The sequence below is a fragment of the Anthonomus grandis genome, chromosome 10, assembly GCF_022605725.1.
Source record: "Anthonomus grandis grandis chromosome 10, icAntGran1.3, whole genome shotgun sequence".
In the NCBI taxonomy this organism is placed as follows: domain Eukaryota; kingdom Metazoa; phylum Arthropoda; class Insecta; order Coleoptera; family Curculionidae; genus Anthonomus; species Anthonomus grandis.
In genome coordinates this window covers 24,455,941-24,480,181 of record NC_065555.1, presented here as the reverse complement: position 1 = coordinate 24,480,181, position 24,241 = coordinate 24,455,941, and the positions used below count along the sequence as shown (strand labels likewise).

The window sequence follows — 24,241 nt, the reverse complement described above, 5'->3', positions numbered from 1 at the left end:
TGAACATAAAAGTACAAAACCACATGTACTTTATATTAACATTAATTCAGAAACTGCTCTTGCTAGACTAGACTACCAGAAGGTACAGGCCTTCTTGGACAAGGGCAATGAGCTTCTCCACTCATTCTCCTTCGCTAATGAGCGAAGGTTAGATGTTGTCCTCCGCGGAGTGTTGGAACACTGGGAGGAATCCTACATAAAAGAGGAGCTACAAGCTCAGTCGTTCCATTCCTTCGGGATGGTGTACAAAGCCGTGTACAGATGGTACAACTGCAATGGCAAGCCGGTACCAATGGTCCTCGTGGTTCTACCCTCCATGAAAATTAGATTTTTAATGTTCAGTTCCTCGGAGGGCTCAGAATCAGGGTGGAAACCCGAAGAACCAAGAGCCGTTCCACCCAATGCCATCGTTGCCAACTCTTTGGCAATGCTCAGGGCAAATGTACACCGGTGCCCAAATGCGTCAAGAAGTTGACTTCGAGTGAGGTAGCCAGGACAATTCTGGTCTTGCTTCAACTTCTCGCTTCTTCTACCAATCCCAATCCTTCACTTCCTCCACTCCCGATGCAAATCACCCTATCCTCTAACAGTTCTTCGCGAGGATGCAACAGCAATTACCGACAGCCATGCAAAATAAGCAAAAATTTTATATGGCTGTAAACCCTAAAACCTTTCGTACTCAAGATCCTTCCCTTCAACATCAATGGTGTTTTCGGGAAGAAACCTGAACTTCAAGACTTCCTAGATCTCCATAACATCGATGTTCTCATGCTTCAAGAAACCTTTCACCCCAACACAAGTTTTCCCTAGCCAACTACTTTGTTATCAGGACTGACTGTCTTGATAGGCAAAAAGGCAGCACCTATCTCGCTATCAAGCGCTCCATTTCCCACCACCACATCCCCTCCCCAGGCGAGGACTTGGAGGGGACCTTCGCCAGCATCCGGTACAGGTGGGCTACTTGTACGTGGCCCCTAACAGGGACATTACAAGAGTAAACCTGGTCAACCTGTTTGAAGGTGACAAACCCATGCTTATTGGGGGTGTCTTTAATGCCAAACACAAAGAGTGGGAATGTAGAATTATAGAATCACCAATAAACGTGGGATGAACCTAATGAGCATAGCAGAAGCTATTCCCTTCAACTCTAATTCTGTCAAAACGATCATTTTATTTTACAAACTTACAATATTCTTAAAATTATTTAACAATAAATTTAATCAAATATGGAAAGGTTGTTTTAAATTTTCAATCTCCTTTTGTGAATATATTTATAACGTGCGAAATTCTGTCTAATGCTAAAATTGTTATTCCAGGTGACTTTAATATTGATTTTTGTAATGAAAACCGCTGCGCAATGCGTCCTTGTAGGCTTATGAGTTCTTGTAGATAGATACCTTTAGATGTACGTTTCCATTAAGATTGATAAAAGGTAAAAAGAAAAAAATATGAAACTCTAGCTGTCGTTAGATCTAAAAAAACAGGCAGCTAATTTACGATGCCTTAATTAAATGCGAAAGTTTTTTAAAGTTGAGTGATTCGTTGCATACTGCAATAAGTTAAGAAATCTATACAGAAAATTAATTGTCGAACTTGCAAAACAGCATTACTACAAAACTAGATTGCATACATCGAAAAACTTGAAAAAGGGAGCTTGAGTATGATGAGTTTCAACATAATGCTAAATCATTACAAGCAAAAGAGATGGAAATACTTTAAATGCTTTCTATTGAACTGATCCGCAACGCGGCGCTTAAAAACCTACCCAAACAGCTCAATAAACCCGCTGGAATTTCTAACGCGGTGTTCTTACACATTTATACACACCAATTTTCCTATCCCAGTGGAAATCCGCTAACATCATCCTGATCCGCAAACAGGGAGAATCAGCAACAGACGCGAAGAGTTGCAAACCCGTCAGTCTGTTATCAACCATGGGAACAGTTGTGAAGAGACTAATTCTTAGGGAGCTACAAGCCACTACTGAAAGGCTTCTGGTTTTCCCTTCCGGACATTTTGGATTCCGGAGCATTACACGGCACATCAAATAACCAGATTCCTCTATCACATCTTAGAAGGAGCAAACCATGCTTGCCATACAGGTGCAGTCTTCCTTGACATCTCCAAGGCTTTTGATAAGATGTGGCATCACAGACTGATACGCAAACTCCAACTGGCGAAATTTCGCGGGAACCAGATAAGACTGGTCCACTCTTTCTTGCAGAACAGGCCGTTTCGCGTTTCCGCAGACAACCACCTCTCCATTTCCCGCTAACTCCTAGTAGAAGTTCCACAAGGTTCAGCCTTTTCACCACTCTTGTTCAACATCTACATGTCCGACCTCCCACAACGGAGTCAATCGTTATCTATCTGTTTGACGACGATACAGCAATCACAGCATCAGTCACTCGAAGGACCCCCCTGCGACCGCGCCTCCAACACCACCTTAACTAACTAATGACTTGGATGGACCGAGGTAGACTACAGGTTAATCCACGGAAGACTCAAGTGATCCTTTTTACAAAAAGGCGAAAGAGGGTTTCGCGCGAGAGATCTCCCTTGGGCTGAACAAGTCAAGTACCTCGGCACCATCCTCGGCCAGCACCTCACCTGGGCACAACACTCCACAACATAAGCAGGGAAGGCAAACGCACAACTTCGCCCAATTCTACGCGTTACTCCACGCACACAAGAGACTAGCACTAAGGACTAGGCTCAGGATTTACAAGGTGTATGTGAGACCAATTATCACATATGCTTGTGCCTCCTAGGCAGACATGAACAACAGACACTTCAGGCCATTTAAGGCTGTCTAAAATAGAGCCTTCTGTATGATCAAGGGAGTACGCTGGAGGGTTCGTCAGGAACACCACTCTGTACAGGGACTTAGACACAGAATTACTAGAAGACATATATCTTAACAAAACTTAACAGACAATGCCTCTTAAGGGCGGTCACACACTCCTACACGACACAAGCACACCCAGAGGCGAGACACCAGCTACCGAGGGACGTTCTTCACGTGCCAAGGCCAGACATTTAGGAGCCACACTTACCGCAGTGACATGCAATGCTGCATTAATTCTGCATCATAATCTGCTTTAGCAGAATATGATACGGCTTATTGAACAGGGGTAAACAAATCATTCTAGCTTTTAGTCCAGAAGCTAAAGCCACTTTAAGAAACACAGCAAAACTTCCACAACCCTGATTGGTGTGGTTTTCATCGCTCCCGTTATGCAAGCCAATCTTCGAATATGGTCTAGTTTTCGATGAGTTGCGACGTGGTGTACTTTATGGCAACAGACAATAGCGCCATACGTTAGCATATGTTATGACTGCTGTTAAGATCCACATAACTACCTTGGGAGAGAAGCCCCAGGTCTTGCCTATTGTTAGCCTAAACTGCTCGTAAGAGATATATGCTTTTTGTAATCTCTTTGTAATTCGAGAGGGTTCCAATTTAGTTTGCTCTCGAATATAACCCTGAGGTCCTTTACTTCCGAAACATAACTTAAGTGAGCTACCTGATAGTTTGGATGCCAGAAAGGATTTCTCTTTGTAGTCAATAGCGATCTTAGTCTTTTTGAGGATAATGGGTAGAAAATATTCCGAACACCATTTTTTTTAAAATTCACTGGTTGTTTTATCAAACACCCTCGATGCGAGTAAATACACCCAGAGTTGATTCTTTTTGGTTATCGACCTTTCCGCCCGCCCTATCACTTAGGTTAGTCATCAGGATTTTATCCCTTATGTATCTTTTGCGCAGCCTTTTTCAGGATTTCAAGCAAAAGGATGATACGCTAATAGGATAATAAGCTTTGGGAGTTGATAGGCCAATCTCCCTGGTTTCGTAAGAAACTTTCGTAAGAAACATCTGAGTTCTTTCGTTGCCTTAGGGATGTATCTTTTTTTACTTCGTAGGATGTATCAGTTTTGTTAGTAGTATTACTCTCATTAGTTACTTCCTGTAGTTCCAGAGATGCTTTGAACATCCCCACCAGGTGCGGCAATCACTGTTTCAGGCCCAACAGAATTAATGCTAGATAGAGCTTTCGGGAGTCTCGCAGTATCAGTATAATTCTATATTTCGCTGAAGATGTTCTCCATGCCTTTCTCTTACATCCTTTTTATATTGATTGAAGGTCTAATAAAGGTGCCAGTTCTCCGCTATTTTTAGCTTTATTGAAGACTTTTGTTGACTCTGCCTTGAGGTTGACCAGTTCTTGGCACTAACAACCCAAGGTCTTACCAGAGTTCTGGAATCACCTCAATGAGCAGGACTTTGAATAATAATGACTTACGGTTTCAATTCCTGCTCATCATTGAGTGTTTTAACAAACATGATAAAAAAAATAGGTTTTTCTAGGGTTTTGGTACAGTCTAGAGGTTATCGTATTACAGTTTAAGTTGAAAGTTACCAAGCAATGATCTGATATAGAAACTTCATCAGAAACAGGCTAGTTTTTTAAACCAATGAAAGCTTGATATTATCAAAGGCTTTACAAAAATCTGAATAGATTGAAAACTTATCTAACCATATTATGAATTTTTGTTTCATTAAAAGGTGACAAGTTTTTTTACCAAAAAAGTCCTTAAATGTATTGCAAATAAATAAGTTTTCTTGTAAATACAACTGTTTACGTAACTACGTCGAGTTTTGAAGGTATTGAAAAAATCTGCATATTGTTAAAGGCTTTATAAAGGTCTAAATATTTAAAAAACTCATGGCGATCTTATTATTTTTAGTTGCATATGAGAGCGGATGAGTTTATTTACCTTAAAGTTATCCAACAATTATTTCAAGCACTATCTATAATACTTTCATAAGAGAGAGCAGAGGGCTGGTCTAAATTAATGTTTACTTTTTAAATCACTATATCATGTTAAGCAAACCAACTGGCGATGAAAAAGTGTAATTTGTTTCAATTATTAAAATAAATAGATAATAAAATAAACAAGATTATTAACGCGCGCTGTGAATCTAAAGGTTGCTGGATCGTTCCCCACTGGTGACATTTTACATTTTTACTTTTTTATTTTTTTAAGCATATATTTTTATCTATGGTCGGAATTGTTAACTTAACCTAGCCTTTCTTTTGTTGTTAGTTGTAATGTGATCTGTGTAGGTCTAGGTAATGAGTTTTATAAGCGTTCTTTTTGTTTTGTGAAAAATATCTTAATGTATTTTTTAGGCCTGATAATACTCCGATAGGAGCGAAACACGTGTAGCTTTTTAAAAAAATTATATGGATTTGATGAGACCGTGACTTTGTGTTTTTTTTTACCTTTGTTTTGTTTTAAGATTATTAACATTTTCGGATTTCTCCGGAAATCTATAGAATTTTGCATAATTTTTAGGTGGCATTTTAATAACAACAATCGAATTACGCAACTTTGCTACAATTTAACTAATAGGTGAAAAAAAAATTGTACAATCGTCGATTTAGTAAGGAAACTTTAGGACGACGAATATATTTATTTATGTATCTTATTGTGGATAATGGTTTAGTGACCAAAAGACGAAATCATATCCGTCTACAAAAGAAAATAAGTACAAAGATTTGTTCTAGTATGTTTATTACTTTACATTTAATTTAACAATTTGTAGATACTTCTGTAATTTACCAATTTTGCATCTAATAGTACCACTTTCTATTCCCAAAACTAAACATTTATCAACTTATGTTTATATAAGATTTTTTAAAGTTTTGAAATTTTCTACTATTTCTAATGATCTGGCATACACAAACCTTGTATTTACTATAAAATAAATCATCATAATTAGCCAATTATAAAGTAAAAATTTCATAATCTCAACATCCTAATTTAATGCCTCATATGTATATTTTCCTAATCTACATGGTAAATACATACTCCCTTTTTTTATAATAAATCAATAGCATGTGTTGGGAAACCTTTAAGATCCCATATTGTGGCTGCCAGTTTTTTTGCTTGCTCAAGGATTGAGGCGGCGGTTACTAGTCCTAAATGCATCACATAAAGTTCATAAATTCGCACTTTTGATGTAGACATTTTTGGAAAGCAGCTGGTTTTAAGCTTCCTGTAAGAAAAAACAATTACTTGAAATGGACTTGACATAAAATCTGCAAAGATTTAAATCAGAAGATTTTAAATGTGTAACAGAGTGACACATAAATCGAGAAATAGCAGATGATGAAATTGCCGATAGATTTATAAATAGAGCTGTAGTTTGCTAAAATACTTTCGCATTGAAAAAGGAGCTTGTTTAAGTGATGTTAACATTAAAGTTATAACACGAAATCCGTTGCAAAACCTGTTCACCAGCAGTACTCAATGTGTATTAAAAATATATCTTTTATAAATAAAATATTTGTCACCCTCTTAATACATATTGCTGTTCATGTAAATTTTTGATAAAATTTACTAAACGGTGATTATTTAAGGGTGTAAAAATGTGGTTGAAAAGTCCTACATACCTGAGATAAGTGTGCATGTTCGTAATCTATGATATGACAATGCGAGAGATCTAAAAATTATTTTTAAAGAAGTTTTAAATAATTTAAACTTTTCTTAGAAGATCATATGTCATTTCAATCTGTAATTATTTAAATGGTAATGGTGTAAAATGTGCTAATTATGGATCTGTGTGACATCCTAGTTGTGTAAAGCATTGAAAAAAGATTGAAGCTGTGCAGGAACATAAGTTTGTAAAAGGTTGTGTGAGAGATGTAAGACCTAGTCGTTAAACTGCAGCATACAGGGTGTTCATTTGAAAACTTCCCACCACGGATTTATCGTAAACCACTGTTTAAAAAAAAGCGCCGAAATACGTCAAAAGGTTTGTCAAGGGGGACAACTTTCTAACCTAAAATTACTTAACCCGCTTTCACCCTCTGCCCTCCAGGGTCATCCCCTTAAAAATTTTGAATGACAAGGGGTATCGAGTAATAGCTTGTTTAAAAGGTCTTTCGAAGTCTTTTATTTTGACGTTTGATTTTTTTAAATCGGTTTTCAGACGAGTTTCCAGATAAATGGATAGGGCGAAGGGGGCCTATAGAATGGCCTGCTAGATCTCCTGATATAACGCCGTTAGACTTTTTTCTATGAGGTAATTTGAAATCTATTGTGTTTACTCCCCAACCTGAATGTTTGGATGAACTTCGTCAACGCATCATCGACAGCTGCCATGATATCCCACAACATGTTTTTGAAAATATCCGTCAGGAATTTGAACATCGCCTATATCATTGTTTGGCCAAAAACGGGCAACATTTTGAACACTTATTGAAATAAAAACTGATATTTTCACGTTTTTGTTTTCTATCTGAACAAATTAAGATAAACAAAGATTTTTCTAATTTTCTCGAAAACGAATCGACCGATTTAAAAAAAACAAACGTCAAAATAAAATACTTCGAAAGACCTTTTAAACAAGCTATTACTCGATACCCCTTGCCATTTAAAATTTTTAAGAGGATGATCCTGGGTGGCAGAGGCTGAAAGGGGGTGAAGTAATTTTAGGTTAGAAAGTTGTCCCCCTTGACAAACCTTGCGACGTATTTCAGTGTATTACAGTGGTTTTCGATAAATCTGTGGTGGGAAGTTTTCAAATGAACACCCTGTATAAACCATTGTGTCAATAAGGTAATAAAATCCTGGTATGGAGGTGCGTTATCTAAATGATTTATGTGAGATACAAAATAAATTAATTTAAAAAAAAATAATAAAGACGCAATATGATCTTATTCAATCATTAAAATATAAAACTATGAACCTAAAAGTAGATAAACAACAAAACTTAGCACTGCCTACATACAATCAGTCAGTCGAATTATAGTAACAAACTGCAATTAAATCGTCGTCAGTCGTCGCAACAAACAGTAATTTACAAATTCCAAGCTGCAAAATATTCGTTTTTAGATGCATATAAGTTGCATCCCGATATGTCAACTTTGCAGCTTAAAGAGTATTTGAAGCTTCTATTCCCTTATAAGTGGATTATGAAAAAATGGAGTTTTGATACCCTAAGTATTATTCATCATTTGAGGTATATACATGAAGAAGATCGTGAATGTAGCCAGTAATATGGCCAATTGGAATACACTAAATGCCTCTGGAGTGTGAATATTTGAAAGTATCATAATTTATATGGGATTTCCTATGGCCAGCTTGGCGATGCACCAGCTGGTATAGGGGCGCATTGAGAATCTTAAGGTTATACGAATTGTCATACACTTCGGTTCATTAGAGTCTTGTCATAACATATTTCTCCTCTTGGGAATAAGATTTTTAAAATTTTCATACATTGTTAGAGATTCATGCAAATCGTTCCAATTACACAACTAGTGCCTCATCTGTAATTTCCACCAGCGGATCTAATAACTTCAGAATGCCACGTTATAGGTTAACTAAAAGCATCAAAAATAGATTAAATTTTAATCTCTTGTAACATTGAAAGACTAGAATTAGTAAACAACAACTTTGTTTGAGTTCAACATGTGCTCAGGGGCAAGAGGGGTGTTTTGTTTACAAAAACATTAACCGATTCTCTGTTGTCAAGTTTAAGCACATTTTAAAAAGAGAAAACTTTCAGCTATATATTAACATATATAATAATGTTAATTTAACTTATTGGTGTTAGATTTTGGATTAAAAATGAAAAGTAGAAATAGATATATCTCATTCTAAGCGCAAAAAACCATCTTCAAAGCAAAAAAACATTCTTATTCATAAAATTGCTTCTAAAAAATTTGTAAAATTATTTTTAGAAATAGTATTTTATTATAAAGTGTAAAAAACACTTTATAATATCATAAAAATGTATCACTTATTTTAACAGGCACAAAACAATACTACTGTTCCTCTTTAATACAATATGCAGTATTTTTTAAATAAAATATGATAAGATATAATATAAAGAAGTCAATATTCAAAGTTAAATGAATGCAGATCAGGTATATTAGAGAAAAAATCAACAACATTGCAACGCCGGTCAATCGCATTGTTGATTCCACCGACACAAGAAATCTGTACCAGTGAAGTCGTAAAAAATATTTACATAATAAATATTTATTAATAATGTATTATGCTTTAAATTATAAACAATATTACCGTTTATGAACTCTTTATACGTTTCTTTAACTTACTTCTTTAGAGTAAAGGTATTTATCTAATAAAGAACATTTTTATGGAAATTAAATAATGTATTTTTATTTATCACATAAAACCTTATAAAACTTACTACACTCATTAATTAGATAAAGAGCCCTTTAAACCGATTAAAATTGTCACAGTTTTAATTATTTGTAGGCAAATTCTTATATTCAATCAAGCCTCTGTTAAGAATTGAGCTGAGCATTTGAAACGTATTACATCTCTTGACTAGGATGAAGTCTGTACGATTTCTTGGGTACATCTAAAAAAAAATCAATTCTTTACATATGTATTCCGGCAGCATTTGATGTTTCAAGTTAAAAATAAACAGATAGACATTATACTTAATTTTTTGGCTTAAAAACATCATATCTAGAACACGTAACATGAAATAAAACGGGTGTATATCGATTACAACTTAAGATCTGTCTCATTACTCTATTCTGCATTTTTTTAAGTCGATCCATCTTATAACGTGGCAAGTTATACAATAAAGTAGAGCAGTACTGCAGATAGGCAAGAGCAATGAAATTATAAAGCAATAATTTTATGCGCAGCGATAAATTTTTACCAATTCTTGTCAAGAAACCAACTTTTTTTAAAAATTTCCTTGTTACATGATCTGCATGCGCATGAAAGTTTAAGTTGGCGTCAAGAATTGTGCCCAATTTCTCTTTCATACGAAATGTTCTCCCCATTAACAGTAATCTTCATATCGCCAACATTTACAGAATCCACCATAGAGTTTTTACCAAAAATACAAAATTTTGATTTGTTTGCATTTAAACTCAATTTATTATAGCAGAGCCAGTTAAATAAATTATTTAGTTCGAGGCTTATGCCCTGCTGCATCTGAAGGATATCTTTTCCTACTATATATATCATTGTGTCTGTAGCAAATAGCAACAAACTTTACACTTTTAAGTTACATGTACCATATCATTAATATATAATAAAAACAGTAAAGGGCCTAAAACTGTTCCTTGTGGCACACCATATTTGATATTAATACTTTTAGACACACTATTTTTATATTATAACACATTGAATCCTGTTGGACAAGTATGACTGAAACCACCTCAAAACATTATTTCTTATTCCCAAATGCTCTAATTTTGTACATTACAATTTTTATTCTAATTGATTGTAAGCATTTCCTTCTGAAGTTTATTACAATTATAATTATTAAAAGACCTTTGATATCTTATTATGTCTATAAGCTGTTCTTTTTGTTTATTATCAATAGTGATGGATAAAATGGAATGATCGCTAATTTTAGGTGGACTTTATGCGGAAGATGTTTATCATCTGAAATTTAATAATCAATGAGTGCTTGAGTTGGAATTATTCTAGTTGGTGTCTTTATTATTTAGTTAAATCCATTAATTTTTATGGTAATAAAAAGAGTTTTTTAATAAGTCAAAATTAAAATCCCAACAATAATGTTAGTACCATTAAAGTCATTAACTTGTTCTAAATAATCTTCAAAAAAATTTATAAATTTGGCATCTCTATTCTGAGGTGAATGATATAAAACTGAACACAAATAGTTAATGCCACTCAGAGATAGCTCGACAGACAGACGACAGAGAGACAGACCCTCCTGTTCTACTGTTGTCACTCCTACATTGTTCCAATCTGTACACATCAATGTTCAGGTCGCATGATTCAATTTCGCGCGTTACGTGAGTCTCACTCAATAGTAAGATCTTGGGCTTCCAATTATTTACCAATAAGACAATGCTATCTTTGTTGTTTAGATAACCCTGGCAATTAAAGTAAACTATACTAGTGTTAAATACAATACCTAAGTCTAGTTGCTATTTCATGTACTTATTTTTTTGAAATTCTTCAATTTTCTTATAAGAATCACACTTATTGATGTTCCAAGAAACATGATTCACATTGATAACATTCACATGACTAAGGCCAAATTTTTCATTAGATGTAACACAATTTATACACTTAACACTATTAACATTACAATCTTTTACATCATGTGGTCCACCACACTTAGCACACACCTTGTTTCCTTTACATTCGTTTAACAGGTGACCATACCGACAACACTTAAAACGCCTTCGAATTCCATACTCCTTGAACACAGGACACCGATTCCACCCGATATTCATCCTCTCTCTTTCCACGAAAACCTTCTTATAAGTGCTATAATCAACTTCCAACCCCATTGAAAATTTTTTGTTAACAATCATGTTTTTTTTTCATAAGTTTTATTTTTCTGCCTGTGGTATCATGCAGGTTGTTCTGATTTTCAATTTTAGACATAATCTCCTTATCTTTGACATTATACTCCGATTGATTAATGCCAATTACTTCTAGTCTACGTTCTAAGATCTTTGGTACTAAAAAATTATAAATTAAAGTACTAAATATTTTATAATTATTATAGATTTCTTAATAAGTTTTTATTAATGTGACGTTCTACCTTTATAAGGACTTTGATTGTAATTCCCCCCTTTGATGTAATGTTATGAAAGTATCGATACTTTACTCGTGAAAAGATCGGCTTTAGTTGCCTTTTTCCGTTTTCAACCAAAAGCTAAAGAAAAAGCACAGAACTTCACAAATGCTGAATGTAAACACAAAACCGTTTAACAAGGTGATATTTCGTAAGATGGCATTAGCTTTTGCTTGCGGTGTTGCCATTCCAAATTTTTTAGAAGCGGTTTTTTAGAAGAAAGAAATAAGAATGTTAAAAATTTTTGTTTGCTTTGAAGTTGTTATTTTTGCGCTTAGAATGGCATATATATATTTCTACTTTTTATTTTTAATCCAAAATCTAACACCAATAAATGAAATAAATATTATCATGTGTGTTATTATATAGCTGAAAATTTCCTCTTTTGAAAATGTGTGTAAACTTGACAACAGAGAATCGGTAAATATGTTTGTAAATAAAACACCCCCCTTGGCCCTGAGAACCTGTTAAACTCAAACATCATATCAAGGGAGAACCGTCATCATAAACGTTCATAGAAAATTCATCAATCATAAACGGGTCATAGAAATAAACCTAAATAAAAACTTCTTAAGAATTCTATAATAATTATAAAATATTTAATTTCCATAAAAATGATTTTTATTAGATAGGAAGCTTTACTCTGATGAAGTACGTTAAAAAAACACATAAAGAGTTCATAACCGGTAATATTACTTATAATTTAAAGGATAATCTATTATGTATGTATACATCGGTTTATACCGTTCTACGACGTCTTCCGATTTCTAGCCATCATCCCTGTCTGTCTCTTCACAGCTCTTCTTCAACACCTCGTTCTTTTACCTCCGTATCGATGCCTTCTCTCCAGCTTCTTCTTGATCTTCCACGTTCCCTTTGACCGGGAGGTGACAAGTTTATTATTTGTTTCGGGAGTCTGTCATCTGTCATCCTTTGAACATGGCCGTACCATGCCAACTGCTTCGTCCTAATGTCATCTATCCATTCAATGTTTCTACTTTCATAATTTCTCTAACACGGTTATTTGTGATCCTTTCTTGTCTCAATTTTCCTGCAGATCTTCGCCTATAATCCATTTCCGTAGCATTCAACATTCGTTCTGTTCTTTCCTTTATTTGCCATACTTCACTACCATACGTTATAGAGCTCCGAACTGTATTATATATTCTTTGCTTATTTATTTTGGATACTGTCTGGTCGCATAAGATTCCGTTAAACATCGATATTGCTCTTCTGCCCTGTATGTTCCTCTCTCTTATTGCTTAGTCTAGCTTGCCATCCTGTGTTATTTTTAACTCTAGATACTTATATTCTTCACATGTCTGATTTCTTCCCCACTTTCTAATATTAAATCCTGTTGTATTCCTCCAATACACACGGTCTCTGTCTTTTCAATATTTACCTCCAACCCCCATTCTATGTATTGCTCTATGAGTTTTCGTGCCATGTATTCTAAGTCATCTTGATCCTGAGCCATTACCACTTGGCCATCAGCAAAACACAATATATACAAGGTCTGATTGTTGTTAAGTGGGATGCCCATTCCTTCACATTTCTTGTTCCACTGTTTGAGGGCCTGTTCCAAGTAGATCTTAAAAAGAATTAGAGAAAGGCAGCAGCCTTGTTTTAGATCTTTGTTTACTTTAATGTTGTCTGAGTTTATTTCCGTTCTTCACTTTGTGTTCACTTACGTGTTGTTATACAGTTCTTTTACAGTTCTTTTGATAATGTTCACGTTGATGTTGCTTAATTCTAAAGGTTCCCATAATCCTTTGAGGGGAACGCTGTCATATGCCTTTTTAAGGTCGACGTATAGTTTATATATGTCCTAGTCTTTTGCTGTTTTCTTCTCTATTACTTGGGTTACACAGAAAAGGTGGTCTATTTTCAATCTTCCGGCCCTCAGCAGCCTGGTTGCCTCTGCTTCTTAATCTTTATATTCATTCTCTATAATGCGTTTTACAACAGTTCCACATATTCGACTTATTGGATTTGTCACGGCTATCCCTCGACAGTTTTCGCAGTTACTCCTGTTTCCTTTTTTATGTTTATGAATGGTTGATATATAAGACAGTTTCCGTTCTTTCGATGTTGTTGAATTATTTATACATCTCTGAAACAAATGAGTCAGTTGTCGAAAAAGAGTTCTACCTCCATACTTTGTCAACTCTAATGGAATATTGCCAGGCCTGCTGCTTTGCCATTTTTTAATTCCCTACAAATTTAATAATCTATTATTAATAAATATTTATCATGTAAATATTTTTGACGACGTCACTGGTAAAGATTCCTTGTGTCATCAATTGTGGATGTTGTTGCCTTTTTCTCTAATATACGTTATCTGCATTCATTTAACTTTGAATATTGACTTCTTTATAGAGTTTATAGTTTTTATCATGTTATTAAAGAGGAACAGTAGGTGCCTATCAAAATAATAGATAATTATAAATTATGCTAAATTTTCTTGGGGTAATTTTAACGTTTTATTCAGAAGTTTTTCAGATTTTATTTCTAAAAATGTCTGAGTAGTAGTTTCTAATAAGGGTATCAACATATTTATTGTATCACCTGTTTGAATATTGTTCATCGTATAATGTTTATATTTATTTTTTTTGTTTTCTGTTTTTTTTAACTGACTTGCTACAAATAATTTATATACAGTAGTTAAATAAATAAACCTAAACCTAGGATTACTTTATACCTGAAATAAGCAATACTTGAGAAAGCCATGGAAAATTGCGTTATCCTCTATATATCTACTTACACATAAAAGTCTTCAGTTAATATACCCGGACACTTGTCGCTCATAGGACCCACGACTGGAATTTTCAGTGCTTCTCCACTGCTGTTTTCGAACCAAAGAAAATATCCATAAGTAAACATTTTATCTTTCCAAATAACAGTAGTATTGCCTTCTTGCAGATGAGAGCGAGCCAGTCGAAACATAAACCAGATCTTTAAACAGGACAATTTTTACAATATAGTGTGGATCTAGATAACACAGGACATGCCAGAAACATACCATTTATGATCAAATGTTTCAGACATTTATCGACATTCGAGCGAAGATTTTTGTAAAACATTGCTGGTATGATTCTCATACGATGTTCTAGAAACATTTTACTAAATTGTTTTTGCACGCGTGTGAAAGTTTTACCCGTAATAAAATAAAAAATTAAAATGTTTGGCATAAAATGATTTTGAGGTAAATTTAAAAAACAAAACAGAGAAAATCCGCTATAGAGGGTGTCCATTTAATATCGCGGTGCTCGATTGTGGCTAAACCGTGAAACGGAAAAAGCCTTTAAAAGCGGGAATGTTAATTAAGTTAGAGGGACCGCTTTTTAAAATTAGTTTGGTTGTTGCAGGGTGTCCCAAAAAAGCGTGGTACATACTTTAAACTTTTTTTTAAACGGAATTACCTATATTTTTTTGCTGAAATGGGAGTCTCATTTGATTCTCTCTTTAACCCTAAAATTGTTTTGCCCTAAAATGTGACGTTGCCTAGTTATTAACAATTTAAATAAATTTTCACGAAAATCAATGTTTCACTTAAATATTTGTTATTTATTTTTATACAGGGTGATCAAAATCGTTACTTAAATAATGATATTGTCAATTAAATTTTGCGTTTTTTTTTAAATGGAACACCCTATATCTAGTAACGCACATTGATAGAGAATTCCTTTATCTTTAATTTGATACCAATAAGTTTGCGTTTATCTGTACTTGTTTTCTCAAAATTTGTTCTTAAAGGAAGAGTGACACATATTTTTATAGGCATTACGACACTTACGATAGAAAACAATTAATAGATATTTTATAGAATCAGATCTCTGTTCAGTTCTATTTCGAACACTTTTTAGTAAGAAAAAAAGCCAATAGTTGTAATAAGTGATCTTCTATCTACTAATCTCTATAACTAATCTAATCTCATTTAAAAATAAGACGTAAAAATGTATTGCAAAAGATAAATCATTAATTAATTCGTTGCCTTCCTATTACAAAAAATGTGTCTATATTACACTTTTTTTTCATGTGAAACCGACTGGATATAAATTTATTATTAATTTCCCATTTTTATACAGTAACATTTTATTTATTGCGTAGCACAGGTATATGTAACGTTCATTGAAAAATACGATATAAAGTAATTGTTACAATAAAAGATTAAAAAAGGGCACAAGGCGACTTAAGAGTAATATTATAATTTTTTAGTTAACGTAAAGTGTGATCAACAAAATTATTAATAATTAGAAAATAATTGGGTGAAACCGATACTGTATAGGCCCCAAACTAAAACAAACGAGAACGAAGATATGTTAATAATTGGGTTATTAAAAAGAAATATATATTATTTGATATCATTGGAAAGATAAATGTAAGAGGTTCTGTAAACCTTTTGTCTCACAAGTAAAAAGTTGGTCATGATTCATTTATTCTTTGTTGTGTGACGTCAATTATAATGTTTACTTATCAGTCATGTTAAGTAGATTTGTGTCAAAATGAATTACTTTCAGCGATAATGAGTAAATTATTTACGTTGTCGGTGAATGCCTTGGAAAGTGTTTTTTGGCTTCAAGAGTTTTTTTTAAATTTTCCCAATAACCGACATCCTCTACAAAAGCAAACTAGAATGAAAACAGTTTTAAATTAAGAAAACCTATTGGTAATCACCATGTCGGTTGTTGCAACACTGGAATTTAGTTTGTGGAGAACGAATAAGTAAGAAGTTAGAAATATCGAAATCGTCCGTGGGAAAATATCCCAAGAAAAACAAATATGATCCCTATCATGCACAGCTACATCAAGGCACAAAATAACGTAGCAGATTTTTTAAAAATGTGTGCCCTTCACTAATGAATGTACGTTTCACAGAAATTATTTTGTGAGTCTCCATCAAGTTTTTTATCAATAATTTTTAACAATGATGGAGCATCAATGTTTGGGGGTGCAATATTACATGACTTTGTTATTCCATCTTTTTTGAAAATCGTTTAACAGGAAAAGTTTTTCTAAATTTCTTAAGAGAGAATTTTCCGCGCTTCCCGACTTTGTACGGGATACTTTGTAAAGGTCACAGGTGGCATTTTTTGTTGTTTTCACCAGTTTAATGGCGGCTTTTGGTTTGTTGTTAGTGTGACGCGACAACGTGGTGCATACGTGTTCTAATACTTTTGATACGGTTTAATATCAAAATAATATAGAAGTATTAATCTATGGTTTAATATTTCATATTTCAACGGTGTAATTTCCCGTCATTTAATTACCGCGCTTGTGAATATTACTTTAGTTAAGTAAGTTACTTTATTCATTCCTTGCAATAATCAATTATAGATTAATTTTACTGATATCTTCTTATAAGTTTTTCTACATTTCTTAAGAGAGAATTTTCCGCGCTTCCCGACTTTGTAAGGCATCAGTTGAAGGGTGCACAAGCTCACATCTGTACTGATGTCAGGGAACATATCACACACACATTTGGTAATAGATAGATTGGAAGGCTAGGTTAGCTATTCAAATTAATTTTTGTATACATATTTATTAAACTTTATACTGGATAGGCCCCACTGAAGTCTATAAATCTAGAGAAGATATAGTGGAGCGCATACAAGAGTAGTTAAAAAAATTTTCGCACGCAAGGCTGATTTGTGTTCAGAGCAAAACAGTAAACATTTTGAGCAATTTTTGTGATAGAACTTATTTATAATGTTTTTAATTAATATTGTTAATGTTTTTGATGAATCCTTGATGTAACTGAAATTAATGGGAGTGATATTAATTTTTCTTGTGGCATTTTCCAACGAACCTCTTTGTAAGTAATTTTTTGGCTTACTGTAATTTTCGGATTTTTTCCAACCGACTTGGTGAATGACAATTTGATTTCTTCATTTAAAACTGTTTCTGTTCTAGTTGGTTTTTTGTACTCTATGCTTACAGTATTCTTTAATAATTGTCAAGTAAAATTAAACGTTGTAATGTCTATAAAAAAAAAATTAATTTTTCCTTTTAGAATAAATTTTGATAAAACAGTTAAAGTTAATGGCAAATTTATTGGTATCAAATTAAAGTTAAAGGAATGTTCTATCAAAACGCGTTACTAAATATAGGGTGATCCATTTAAAAAAATAGCGTAAAATTGAATTTAAATATCATTATTTGAGTATCGATTTTGATCACCCCGTATAAAAATAAATAAATTTTGGAATTTCATAAAATAAAATGAACTTAGCCAAGGACTCTACATAGATTTTTTAAAAAGAACAACGTCTGTGGGAGATATTAAAATTTTTGTGAAACATTGATTTTCGTGATTTTTTTTAAAAATTGTTAATAATTAGACAACGTCGCATTTTAGAGCAAAACAATTTTTGGGGTTAGAAAGAGAGTCAAATGAGACTCCTATTTCAGAAAAAAAATATAGGTAGTTCCATTTAACAAAAAAGTTCAAAGTATGTATCACGCTTTTTTGGGACATCCTGTATCAACCAAACTAATTTTAAAAAGTGGTCACTCTAACTCAATTAACATTACCACTTTTAAAGGCTTTTCTGTTTCACGGTTTAGCCGCAATCGAGCACCGCCATATAAAATGGACACCCTGTATATATTATAATGTGCAGCAAATAAATAATTTCAAATATCCAGTTTCTGACTAATAATCGTCTAAGAATTATAAATAAAAACATAATATAGTACCACTTCAACGCAACATTTTGTTTAAATCTCTAGAGATATTTTGCAAAACTATCCCAAAATTATCTAAATTAACCGCCATAGAAATGACATAGTTATCTTTTAATTATTGGTTAGAAACTAAAAGACACCAGATTTACGTTGGCAGCACTAGCTGCAGTGACGCTATGAACGGTCGCAGGTGGCATTCTGGCATTTTTTGTCATTTTCACCAGTTTAATGGCGGCTTTTGGTTTGTTGTTAGTGTAACGCGACAACGTGGTGCATACGTGTTCTAATACTTTTGTTACGGTTTAAGATCAAAATAATATAGAAGTATTAATCTGCGCTTTAATATTTCAGATTTCAACGGTGTATTTCCTGTCGTTTAATTGCCGCGCTTGTGAATGAAATTAGTTGTAGTAATTGTAAGAGCTTAAAATTTGTATGTTGCTTCTCCAGGTAGGTAATACTTTTAAATACCCCTAAGATTTAAAAAATATATTTATGTAAGATAGGTGTAATTTTTGTTAAATCTGTTATATGATAAAAGTATGTATAAAATACACTTATTTCACTGATTTTTATTTTAATAAGATCTAAATCAAAAATATTGCTATAAATGTTTTAAATAAAACATTTGTAGTATATTTCCACAGCAAATATATCATGAACGAAAGACATACTACATTCTAAAATGTCGCAGAAACAGATAATGAACACAAGACGTCATAGAGACGTTGAAAAAGGTGACATTGACCCTGCCAGAAACATTTCTGGTACCTCTGTAAGGAAATAGGGTCACTGCTGTCATGTTTCTATTGTCGCAAGCAAGTGTTTCTGGCATGTTCCTAGCATGTTTCTGTGTTAGTAGGGGAGTGGACATATTTACTTACTTTTTCTTGTATGTATTGAGCCTTTTCAGCTTGCATATCCAAACAAGGTGTCGTCACTCGATGCGTATTACGATCCACGTGTAAGAAATGGACCAGTCCAGGGAAATCTTCCAGATACTTGTTTATCGTTAGGAAATATCTTGTGCAATTTTAATTAAGGACATAAAACAACATAAAATAATATTGATCGAAATAAAAAGTATTTATGAAGAAAGGATATGATCCAAGTGTAAAATTCTTGATTCCTTTTGCAATAAAAAAGTCTTTAAATATTGCCAAATTATCTTTTAGTTTAGGTATAGCTGGTTCAATATGTGCAGCACTGGTTTTTAATGTCAGCTCATCACTTAAAGATATACTATAAATATTTTTTAGATTATCTAAGAAGCTTAGGGCGAGAGTTTCTGCTCTTAGTATTGGTTCATCTGAGGTCGTTCTTAAATATTCCTAAAAAAATAAATGGCCTAATTTTAATTAATAAATAAATACTTCATTACTACAAATACTACATTTTTATCAAATTTAACAAGGTGCATATCCAACTATTGCATTGAAAACACATGGGCAACGATCGCTATATTATTATTCTCCAAGATCGTACAATATGATGTCTGATCATATAAATCCAAAGTATGAAGAATATTCAAATATTCTGATATTTGATAAAGGGAAAAACTTTAAAAATTACCCGATTGGTTTTTTTTGTTACCAGACTAGACATGATTCTCCGATTAAGACAATTTTAGATTTTTTTTCATGCCAATATGATACTTTTTTATTTACATTTATAGGCTGTTTTGTAACGTTTATTTTACTTAAGTTTTGCATAGCTATATTTGTATTTTATGTTAAACTTATTTATTTTTATACGCCTCCACAAGCACTTGTGAAAGAGCTTCAAGACTAGAGGGCTTAGAAAGTTGTTTAGTTTAGTATTAATACAAATTTTCTTGTGGAAGTTTTGAAATAAACGTATTATTTATTTAAAACTTGTTGTGCTTCAGTAAGTGAACCTCACCTTATGACAACAAGTAAACTAACTTTAGAGGCAAAAAACCTTTCAAACGCGGTCTTAAGAGACTGAAGAGTGGGAAAATTGATGATTTATTCACCGACTTCGAAAAATCTTTTGACAATGTTAAACACACTGTCATAATTTATACCCTTCAAGAATTAATTTGCCACCTGCTCTTATTATGTTGTTGATTCTTATGTTTCTATTCTTGTTCTTATTTTGTTAGACATGGAAAATATTGTGGAGATAAATAGTTTTAGGTTGAATCCTTATCCTAGTGTTCGGGGTCTTCCCCGACGGTCAAATTTGGGACAATGACTTTTTATTGCATCAATAATTGACATGTACAAGTCATGCAAATATCCCACTGCCCTTTGCTGATGACTTCAAAGTGTTCTTTGAAATTGATGGACATGGCAGCAAGTGCGATCTCATACAGCATGATTTTAATAAAGTATTTAAGTGATTTGCGGTTGCCCAAAAAATAATGTTTCCCTCAATACACAGAAATGCGCCTCCATGAGTTTTACATTAAATAATAATGTTCATAGACATATGTACAAGATTGATGGTTCACCTCTATGTGCTACCTCTAGCCAGAAAGACCTGGGTGTAATATTTCAGGCTGATCACATTGGTACCAAACTTAAAGAAACGTATAAGCTTTTGGGGTATGTTAATAAAACCAAAGAATTTTAACCAAAGGGTTTATGTTAAGTTGTTTGAAAGTCTTATTTTCCCAAAACTAGAATAGAACGTATCTAAAGAAAGTTTCTTAAATACTTATATTTTATAGTGACTATTAAACTTACATTTTAAAAAGTTTGGTTACTACCCAGAAGGAGCCTTTAATAATTGGACTCTACTTCATATATTTGAGTGTTTATCTATGGAAAAGAGAAGAATTAAAACATTTACCATTTTTCATTCTTAAATTATAAGAAATGAGGTGGATTGTCTTAGGATTTTATCTGAAATGAATTTTTCATTTAATGCCGGAAGTACTTGATCAAGAAAATTTCCTGGATTTCCCTCGTATTAATAGTTTTAAGTAACTAAGTTGAGTTATTTATTTTAACACCTTGTATAACTCGTCAAAAAAAGTTAATATACCAAAAATCACCTATATTAAAGTTGCTTAATGAGAGTTAGTTCACATTATTGAAAATTATTTTTGACACATTTTTATTTTATAAGTTCGGTTAACACACAATTTTGCTCGCTGAATACACAAGCAAGATTTTGGGTTTACACGCTCCAAAAATAAAATCCTGGTGTCCAAAAATTAAATCACAAGAATTTTCAATAGGCTTTTGGAGGTTCTTCCGAAGTATTTACTGCTCCATCATGATACACCAACTTTTTCAAATAGCCCCACAGAAAAAAATCGCAAGCCGTTAAATCTGGGAAGCAAAAAGACCAAGAAATGGGTCCACTGCGCCCTATCCATTGATTCAGAAACTCATTATTTAGATGTCCATGAACTTCTCGTCTAAAATATGGTGAAGTCCCATCATGTAGGAACCACATATTCTGTCTCACATTTAGAGAAACGTCCTCTAATATTTTTGGCAGATTGCGTCGAAAAAATCTAAATATATTTCACCGAGGTGAAAAAAACTAGACTCCAATAAGCATTATTATTTACCACTCCAGCCCAAACATTTAATGAAAATCTATGTTAAAAATTAAATCTTTTTACGGCATGCGGATTTTCTACTACACAAGTATAAGCGTTACAACCTGAAGATGACCCAAGAAAAGTTATATTTTGTCAGTGGCTTTTAGAACAGTTCGCAGAAATTAAAATTTGACGAAATTAATTTTGTGTACGACCGGGCCACGTTTACAAGAGATAGAGTGGAAATTTAGCACTCCATCTCGTGTAAATATTTGTTCACGTAAATATATGTAAACGTTGAATATGATAAGGATAGTAGAGAAACTTCAACTTGACCTATTATGGCTCCAGAACTCATCGCTGGGTCGTCTCGACCATTTCCAAAATGTCTTTAGATTGAGGAGCTCTTCTAGCGTGGCCTCTCCGTAGGTCAGTAATATGTCCGACTAATTATTCATTGTTTTCGTAAACATGGGGCATTTTTCCACACAAAATAAATAAAAATTGCACTATTAAAAAACTAATATAACGGATCAAACTAAAGATTCACACTAAAACGATACAATAACACAAATTTCTATAAACATTAGAGCAGTAAATAATTTTCGAAAAGCATTTGCCGAGAATATCAAAGAATTTGTTTATTAACATTCTTATGTTTTAAATTTTTTAATGTTTTACTATCTCTTTTATCATGCAACTTTTATATAGATGATTTTTAATATATCAACTCCTTTCGACGGGTCCTAGAAGCAGTTAAAATAAATAACTCAACTTTGAAAACACCTCTATATATAATGTGTTCTAAATGATGTTGACTAAATTTCCCTGAATCCAGATTAAAATTACTAATAAGCTTTATGAAAATCAATGCACTGATACATATATATAATATATATTCTTACTGTATTTTTATATCTTATAATGAATAATTGCTGTTGATCCTGTAACAAATAAGTACAAGCAAATAAGAGACAATGGTTTTAAGATAATAGTAGTATTATAGGAAAATAGGGTTGAGGTCCAAGCATTGGTCCGGTAATCCAGACAAACTCCTTTTCCCCAATCTTGATCCACCCTTACTCAAGTTGCCATTAGTGGCTACTCGGCAATGCATCAGTTCCGAAAATGTTCCTTTTTAACCACGGATAAATTATGAGGATATGAAGATAAAACATAAGAAATTGGATCCCCTGTCTCCCAAATATGTTCTTGACGCCTTTGAAAATTTAATCTTCAAACAGAGAAGTGGGATAAAACAGTCTTATCACACAGATCATCAGAACACGAGGGGTGCTGATGGTCAGCGGATCGGCGACTGACGAATAGTATTTGGAAAGAAATTCCATCAGAACCATAAAGGCATTATTATGTTTAAATTGCTTTTAAATGCTTTGTTAGTCACTATGGCATATTATGTTCTAGAGCAGTATTTTAATTATGACATTCATTAAATTTTGCAATTTATATCCACAATTAATATTTTTTATTTTATTTTTGTGCTATGCATTTGAATTAGTAAACTAAAAGTGAAGGTGAATTTTAAATATTATTTAGGTTCGAGAACGCCTTACTAACGTTAACAACTTTATTTATATTAGTAAAGCTACTTTTTCTGTCTTCTATTAAAAATATAATGTTAGTTTTCATTTATTGATGCTTTATTTTCATTTATTTCGTATATGGGTCGTACCCACCCTTAGCTTTACTGACTTTCTGCTGCAGACACTGAAGAGGCTGATTTACCAATACCTAAAAAAATGGTTGAAAGGCCACGCGAAATAATATGCCTACTAAACTTGCAAATCGATGGACCCAGGGTAGCTCTACATCAGCTTGTGAGAAAAAAGTGATCTATGTTATATATATGTTATATATAGTGTCTATGTCATAGGTACTGTACAGTTTATAGGTGTCACTCGATTCGAAACTGTTCTAATATAACAACGCAGGTATTTGAAGGCAGACCAGCAGGGGTTGTATCTGGGGTTTTTCTCCGAAGAGCAGATAAACTGGTATTTGAACTTCTTCACATAAATCAAATTACAGTTTAGTGGCCTCGCATGGAGAAAAAGAACAACTGATCCTTGGCCAAAAATACTTAAGTATCAGAGAATTTATGCGAAGAGTCTAAAGTAGATCCTCAAAACTCTGTTGAACCATCCACCCTTGGGCCATCTGATTCAATTCGAGACCATAAGGAGTGCGTACAGGTACTACAGCAGGCTGGTTTGACTGGCCATGCAAAAGTCTGGTCGCGAGCCGTACACGAATGCCCTCTACTATTTTTTTATGGAATACAGGGTGTGTCAGAACTATGGGATCAAACTTCTAGGGGTTGTCCAGTGCAACAGTAGAATCCATTTGAGTCTAGGAACCCATGTCCGGAAATGTATCACTACGCCACTACGGCC

The 24,241-nt window shown here is 33.4% G+C and overlaps 1 protein-coding gene across 2 annotated transcripts in view; it reads right to left on the bottom strand.

Moving 5' to 3' along the window:
• Window positions 1-5,828: 5,828 nt before the first annotated feature.
• The window catches only part of LOC126741666 (uncharacterized), a 71,599-nt gene continuing 53,186 nt past the window's right edge, over window positions 5,829-24,241 (bottom strand). The window contains exons 7-10 of one of the 2 annotated variants that reach the window (XM_050448205.1): window positions 19,412-19,638; window positions 19,192-19,309; window positions 14,385-14,575; window positions 5,829-6,067 (exon numbers count right to left, since the gene is read on the bottom strand). In XM_050448205.1, coding sequence (XP_050304162.1) covers window positions 5,890-6,067; window positions 14,385-14,575; window positions 19,192-19,309; window positions 19,412-19,638 — 714 coding nt within the window. In that variant the 3' untranslated portion in view covers window positions 5,829-5,889. Of the gene's footprint in view, window positions 6,068-14,384; window positions 14,576-19,191; window positions 19,335-19,411; window positions 19,639-24,241 lie in introns of both variants that reach the window. The other variant, XM_050448204.1, reaches the window with a different exon arrangement.